General features: G+C 40.7%; 1 protein-coding gene across 1 annotated transcript; it reads right to left on the minus strand.

Moving 5' to 3' along the window:
• Positions 1-1328: 1328 nt before the first annotated feature.
• LOC147903950 (putative metal-nicotianamine transporter YSL6) lies at positions 1329-5131 on the minus strand. The gene is made up of 7 exons (XM_087402239.1): positions 4285-5131; positions 3848-4014; positions 3625-3722; positions 3090-3227; positions 2763-2955; positions 2540-2663; positions 1329-2422 (listed from the first exon to the last, which is right to left on the minus strand). The coding sequence occupies exons 1-7, from the start codon at positions 4853-4855 to the stop codon at positions 1458-1460; spliced, it is 2256 nt and encodes a 751-aa protein (XP_087258365.1). The 5' UTR covers positions 4856-5131; the 3' UTR covers positions 1329-1457.
• Between the last annotated feature and the right edge of the window lie 3057 nt (positions 5132-8188).

Raw genomic sequence — 8188 nt, forward strand, 5'->3', positions numbered from 1 at the left:
CAGCTTGGTCTCCACCAATAATGATGGCTCTTGCTTGTATAAAGGTTGCATGTATATGTTTTTGAGGTTTGGTGTGTGGTTGAGTTTGTATATCTGGTGGCAATGGTGGATTTGATGATGAGTCAACCTGGTAGCACGCAGGTGGTCGCCTGACCTAAGTATCCGCTAAGTAGGGCTTGTTGAGTTATGTCAAGAGCGGTGCACAATCCCTCTTGGAACCCTCCAAAATCTACTTAGATCTTGAGGCAGCTCTCAAAGAATGAGGAACTATATTTTAGAGAAGTTATTTGAGACATGAAAGGATTCTTTTCCTTCATTGTTTCCTATCTTCATCTCATTATCGTTCTAGTTCTACATACTAGCTTCACTTAGTTACTGAGGAAGCACATGAGCGAGCAGTTGGGGAGAGCTCATGGCACTTACGAGATGGCAATGGACGGCTGAGGGAGTATGTGCGTGAAAGCAACAAGCCACCTTAAGTGGAAGAGAGGGGGTCTCTGGTCCGGCATGCTGGAGCCCCCACGGGCCCTCCCCCCAAAAAAAAGGAAAAAATGGGGAAAAATATAGACCTCCAAAAATTAGTCTCTCTCCTTCTCCTTCAACACGTCGGGAATTGATGAGTGAAAGAGAGATTAAACAAAGCACAGACCTATCAACATGCGTTTTGCTGATCCATTGAACTCGGTTTGCTAGGGAATTGATTGAAATAATCGCTTCAACTGAGGCACAGCTCGACTCAATTGCCCTTTGGGGAGTTTCAAGCGAAATAAAGGATCAAGTACAGCGATTAACCAACTGTATGCGACAGATCAATGTTAAGCTTCGATCTTGGTCGGGGATCAGCTTTGCTAGAGAAGTTTCTTGATCAGGAAGCAACCTCATTCTGTTGGTTGCTGGAGAGACTCATGTTTTTCGCTAACAAATTCCATCATTCCACATTCTTCAAGTATTTTGACAGGTAAGTTGTACGTCGGTGAATTATCCAGCTCAGGAGGGCCTGGTTGGGTGATCAATCAGACAGCAACTCAGAACAACTGGGTTTTCATTCCAAGGAGAACCTTCCATGCCATAACCTCGAGCTTTGTTATATATGGTGGTCAATTAAGCAGGTAAGTGCTATCCAGAAAGCACAGAGTGTGAAGATGACAAGCATATTCTTTTGAAAGGGTTGTATTCATGACTAAGGAGAACAACTTTATCTATCAAGGAAAGAAAAAGCGTCGTTTGATTTTCTACTCATTGATTCATTCTCCTAACTGAATTTTTGAAAACACCTTGAGAATAACAAATAGTGAAAAGAAAAGGAACAATGCATTTTGATCCGCCAAATAAAGTAAGATTCAATAGTGATTCAGAGAAACATATATGTTACTAAAGTGGAGATTGTGTCAAAATACAGAATTTCCCGCCGCATATATGTGCCTTTATAGATCAGTGAGCAGATGATTTCAAGCTGGCTAGTAGTTTGGTAAGAGGTTGTTTGTGGTCAGATTGGTATATGCTTTGCTACTCAAAAAATACATACAGATGGGTGAATCCTTCTTTGCTAAAGCCAAAATGGCAGATATCAGAGTCCAAATGCCATCTCCACAGATTAAGCCTGAAGCCACAGCTGGAACCAACAAATCTGCCTTGCTTCTGTTCACTCTTTGCCATGCATAGACAATTACAGTCCCCACAAACATGTCTATAGTAAAGTAGGGTCCAAGATAGAAGGGTATTGCCATTGCCATCGGAATCGGAATGTAATTTGCCCACCTTTTCAGTGGCTTGTCTTTGAGGAAGTTTATGAATATGGAAGAAAAGAAGAACCCATAGCAAAGCTCCAGGCAATGTTTCGGGAGAGCACCCAAGCCTTGCACTCCAATTGTAGCCATCGCTCTAAAAATTATAGCATTAGGAGCCTTATACTCCCCCTTTGGATCTCCTATCGGAAATGCTTTCCAAAACAGCCAGAATGTGGCAGGTGCTATAATGCAACCCATTAACGTTCCTAATACCTGGCTTACAAACATGGACCTGGGTGAAGATAAAGTGAGATAACCTGTCTTGAAATCCTGCATCAAATCAGCTGAGCAGCCAACGATAATCATCATTACTCCACAAGATACAAGCCCAACAATAACCCCACCGTTCTTTCCAGCCCAGGCTGAGAAGATAAAGAGCCCTAGTTTCCCATACGTTGATAGCAAGCTGCAATCAGTCAATCCACATCCATAGGCATTGCAAAAGCCAAGGACCGGAGCCACAATATAGCTCAGTAAGACATAATACCACTTCATTTGGTGGAATATTTGTGGAATGACTCCAATAGATATTGCAGCCAAGGCCACATAGCATGCTACAGCTACCTTGATAGGTATTCTATCCTTCAAAAACACAGCATTTCTCCGTTGTTCATCATAAGGAAGCCCTTCTGTAACTGTTAGACAAGAACCAACCACAAATTAAAATCCCAAAGAGAATCATAGCAAATAGCTTTATGGTTAGATCTTTTGTGTAATAAGAAATATGAAAACTTTCTATAGTAAGGACTTACCCTCTTGGCTGTTTACTGGAAGTCTGCCTTTTTGGGTTTGATACAATGACCATGCCGATATCGATGTTATCTTGACAAAGTTGTAAAGGCCATCTCCTAAAATTAGGGCAATTGCAATAAAAACCTGAGTTGCAGAACACAAGGAATTTAATATTATCAGAAGGGCATTGCCAATTCACAGGGAACACATTTACATCAAGAATGTGCAAGGCTAAAAGAGGACCTTGTAGCCATAAAGGCCTTGTAATTTCGAACCTGTGACCGCAGTCACTGGATACCAATGACCTGCTTTGTTCTGGATCAATGGCCACATAAGGCCCCATGAAAGGATACCTCCAAGTAGTAATGAGACGTTTACAAGATGAGGACAAATCATGCCAGCTCCAACATATGTCATGCTGAAGTCGAAGTAAAATCTGTATGTTACGAATTAGACAATGCGTTCATCATCAGCATCGTACGACCCACTTGTATATGAAATAAAGACGCAGGTCACTTGGTGCTGCCAAAACGAGTGTAAGGACTAAGGAAGCACAGAGCGTAGACCTACTCATTGTCGAAGGCCTTGAATCCCAAGCTCGGGAAATGGTCAAATCCACAATTGTCTTCAGGTCCAGCAAAAAACCACTTGAATAAACTGAAGAGGAAACTGAAAGTGAAATACTTTGCAAGGGCCGTAATCTGCTTCCTGTGTACACACGTGATTAGGCCAAACTGAGAGAACAGCAGCATTTGTTTATTAAAAGAGTAGAGCTACTATTGAAAGGTTAGGTGCTTTAGATCTATGCCTTCCTTTTATCATAAATTTGCAGAAATGGCCGTTTAAAACGCCATTTTAGGACACAGAAAGATGAGATGTAGCTATATAGCTGCTGACCCTTCGTCATCTAGTCTTCAAATTACAATACGCTTGGGCACAAGTGTTGCACAAACGCGATTACGTAATCTCTATTCAGGACTGCTAAGCGCCGATGAAGACATACATCAGAGAACGTTCATTGCGTTCTTCGTTGCCTTTTTTCACATTATTCGTTGAGAGGTGTTCCTCAACAGGAATGAAGAAGCTTTAGCGAATAGAAGATAACATGGCTTTTTTGGATCCATGAGGCGTGTGGAAACTGTTGATAAGCACTGCGGTTGCAGTACCGCTGGGATACGTGAGCTTGTAATCAATAATCATTACCTGTGCTTGCAGAGAAAACCATGAGAGAGGCTTCATAAATCTTTGCTTTAATTCTAGGCTGCGAGTAACAACAACAGAACTTGAAGAAATACTGAAGAAATACTAAGATTAGAGAAGAAGCGTACCTTGCGTAGGGGAACTACTGCAACACGGCCAAGGAAACTAACTGTAAGCATGTATGCAATTATCCAACCGAACTGCGGGTTCTTCACGTCTGCCTCACTGTCACTAGTGCTATGAACTTGGTCGTAAGTTCTCTGATCCATGCCAATCAAATACGAGCCAAAGCCTCCTGAAATTCCAGAGAACGAATCAATGAGAAATTCAGACAAGCAGAATCACGATGGAAGAGAAGGAATCTGGAATATTCAGCTACTGCTTCTAAAAAAACTGCACAAATTGCAGTGGCTACGATATCTAATTAGGACTGTCAAGAAGGAAAACAACATGACAGAAGCATGAGAGACCATCGCTGTTCTGGAGAGGAAAAAGACGAGGAGTGCAGTGATTCATAGATGGATTGATTCATGTACATATTGGGAGCTATGGAGCAAATCCTTACCACTAAAAGCGAGGCCATAGCAGGCGACGACACAAGTTTGGATGACGGTGTTTTCCTGCCGAGTGAAATGACGATGCGAGATACCCAACTTAGTGAGAAAGCCCGTGTACAATCGAGAGAACAAGAAGCCCAGCAGTCCAGCAGAGACGTTGAGGGACGGAATGATTCCAGTAGTCAAGCTCAATTTGAGGGTCATGACGGAAAACAGAACTCCGAGAAAGGCACCGATGATCATTGCACGGAGAGTGATCTGAGCGGACCAAGGAGGAACTTCCGTCGATGCAAAGATCTTCTCGCCGATAATATTGTCGGAGGCGAGGGATGATCGATGGAGCAATTCGATAGTGGGCGGCGGTTGGTCGCCGGATTGCTTGTGGGCATCGTGCTCATCACCGTGATTTTTGAGCGTCAGCTCGATATTGGGCGGAAGCTGGTCGCCGGATTTCTTGTGCTGGTGGCGCTCATGGCCATGATTGTTGAGCGTGTGCTCGTGAGCTTGGATCGATGACGGCGCTCGAAAATTTTTAGGCAACTGATCATCGAAGTTGGGGTACGTGCCGTTATCGTCCATCTTCAAAGTTCAAGCTCAATACCTTGAAGATGGATGATCGTGCACTACCTATTATACACTCTCGGTGCTCTGTGTGTGTGTCTCTCTCTTTCTCTCTCTCTCTCCCTCTCCCCCTATGCTCATTGTTTCATTTTCCTTCGGTTTCTTTAAGTCTCATCGTCCCTTCTGTCTCTATGTCCTCCTTACATTGAAAAAAGAAAAGAAGCTTGGGACTTTCGTATTAATTCCTTGTGGCTAGAAAAAAAGAGGGCTCCTAGGGACGAAGGTATATAAGGGGGAGGGGAGGAGTTCCAATTGAAGAATCATGGAGGGTAGGGGGCATTAAAGAGGGAGCCACTAATGACGTGGACATTAAAGAGAAAGGGAAATGCCAAAGGCGGAGGTGGAGGAGGGACCATTTATAATATTATAGTTATCTTTAGAGCTGGTATACTACTCTATAGTGTAGTGGTAGAGCTAAGGTGTGTGGAACACAAGATTATGGGTCTTTCTAAGACTTGATACACCTTGTTTCACACTTGAGAACTCATGTGATTCTCCATGGTGCTACTCACGAGGCTCTACTCTACTTTTTGGGCCAATCACAAGCCCATGTCCTCATTTCATACCTCAATCATGGTGAGACCCTTTCCTCAAGGATATTCTATGGGACTTTGGGATTTTTTTGGGCTGATTGGATCAGATGTTACGTTTTATTTTGTGTCTCTTTGGTCAACACAACTTTATTTTTTGTGGCTAATCCATCATATGTTTTGTATTTATGTTTTGTTTTGTGTCTATTTCGTCAACATCACCTTTTGGCCCCGCTAAGTTTGTGGTTTTAGTGTATTTATGTTTGTTTTGTGTCTATTTAGTGAACATCACTTTTTGTCTGTGTCGTGCTAAGGGACTATGGTTTTGTGGTCCAAAGGGCATCCCATGTTTTTAGTTTGTATTTGGTCAAGATCACGCTCTTGAGAAAGCCATTCATGCTTTAAAGAACATTACCATTTTAAGCACGGGGGTCACTATGAATAAACCCTCTATATCACGTGCGTTCAAGGCATGTTTCTAAAATCCCTTATCTATAAAATTTTCATTACTAAAATATACCCCTTTTCTATACAAATCTGTAATTTTTTTCCAAAACTATTTTAAATAGTCCCTTATGTATATGTATTTCTGTAAATTTTAGGAATAAAAAATATCCTTCTATTGAACTCACTACTATTCTTTTCAGTAAAAGCTTGAGTAAAGGTAGGGCCATAGTGATTTTGCCACCTTGTTGAAAATTTAGGTTAGTGTTAAGTATTGTGTTAGTTTGTTTACCCTAACCTTAACCCATTTTAAATTTTTAATAGGCATTAAAGGTTGCCTTACTACCTCACCTACCCTTCTTTTCGTTACAACAAGGCCATTCACCTATTTAGAAAGTAACATTCAAGGTCGCCTTTCTTTAGTACTCCCTCAACCACTCTTCCTTTCATTAAAGTAGGGCTATGGTAGTTTTATCACCTTGTTGGCCAATGACTAGCTCATGTCCTCCTTTGTCGCATCTCAATTGCCTTTGTAAGTGCAACTAAGTGGCTAAAGGCCTTATGACATTGTGGTAGTTTTGTGGGAAATGGGAACTTTAATACTAAGGTGCCATGTGGGTTCCACCCCTTTTTTTCTTTTTTTTTCATGAAACCATGAGCTCTTGAGGTCAATGGTATTGGGGGAAAAAAGGCTCTGTGAAGGATTTTAGGGTTGAAAATGACATAATTCACATTTTCACCAAACATTATAAATTTACCATGGCGAATTGGGTTTTTTCCATGAAAACTCTTTTCCTACCATGTCATTAGAGCTAAACGTTGATGGTAAAACCATGGCTCTTTATGTGTTCCATGTGTGCATCTATTCGCTATAGTATTCTAGTAGATGGAAGTAAGAGGAAATGAAGAAATAAGTAAGATGAGATAAGATGGTGATAAAAATGGGTTGAAAATGAAGAAAAGAGATGGTGATTAGCTAGGAATGAAATGTAGAGACATTTTGAATAAGAAGGAAGGTCTTGATGAAGACGCCCATGAATAAAAACAAGGGAAAAGAGACAAATCGGGAGATATATTACGTGTTCATTACTACTCTTTTCCCAACATTTTCTACCAAACAAGTTACTATCTCCCTTTTCATTCTTGTCACATGAACAAGTGCATTCATCTTTTCCGCACATTTCAACCAAAATAGTCGCTATCTCCTTTTTCATTCTTGACCTTAACTAGTTGCTATCTCCTTTTTCCCCACATTTCAACCAAACTAGTCCCTATCTCCTTTTTCATTCTTGACTTTAAAAACCAAATCGTCTTTTTCATTCTTGACTCCAACAACCAAACACTCAACCATTCATAGACAAAAATTTTAATAAACTGTGAATTGAAAATTTTCAAAACATTAGTTAGTAGTAAATCATTAGAGAAACCTATAGGGGGAATTTTTTTTCTTTTAAAAAGGAGATGTCCTAAGGTTTTAACCTTTTTATTGGAAGAGAGCTTTGCTAAAGCAGCCTTAAAAAATAATGAAGTGGTGGCCCTTTAAATATGAGTGCTATACAATGCCCCTCCTCATGGTTTTTTTCTTTTAAAAAGGAGATGTCCTAAGGTTTTAACCTTTTTATTGGAAGAGAGGTTTGTTAAAGTAGCCTTCAGAAATAATGAAGTGGTATCCCTTTAAATATGAGTTCTATCAATGCCCCTACTTTGTCTAAATTGTTGCCAATCACTCGACCTCTCAATATTCAACGTGCCTTTAACACCTTCTCCACCTTGAATATCTACTCCTCAAAACCCAATCAAGCTCACAATCATCGAACTGATGTATTTGTTGCTTTTATATGTGGAAGCACGGTCATGCACATCTACAAAAGGGATGTCATTAGTTGATCCTCTCTATACTTGCATTTGATGAGTGCATGAGGGCAAGGCGAAATTAGTTCCACCGAGAGCCCCTCCTTTGAGCTTATCAAGCAAGGTTAAAAGTGCTCAAGCTAGCAAATGCTTCCCCCCTTATATAGAGTAGCACACACAAGATGCGGTCTCCAATTGTGAAGGCGACAAATGGAAAAAGGTTGAAACAATGGGGTGGGTTTACAATCATGAAGGGACACATTTTCAAATCATTGTTTCTCTTGAATATGGAACTTGGAAGTTAACTTTGTGAGTCTTAGTGTACTCCTATGCAGTCTATTTGTGGCCAAGCTCACATATCATAAGAATTTTGTAATTTGGGTTCCGGTCTTCATAAGTCGACCTACATCATTGTGTTATGTAATGCAAGAACATAATCAATTACGGTTGTTGAATTTTATCTTTT

This window comes from Dipteris shenzhenensis, chromosome 3 (genome assembly GCF_047967505.1).
Source record: "Dipteris shenzhenensis isolate YYH24624 ecotype China chromosome 3, Dip_SZ_1.0, whole genome shotgun sequence".
NCBI classification, from domain to species: Eukaryota; Viridiplantae; Streptophyta; class Polypodiopsida; order Gleicheniales; family Dipteridaceae; genus Dipteris; species Dipteris shenzhenensis.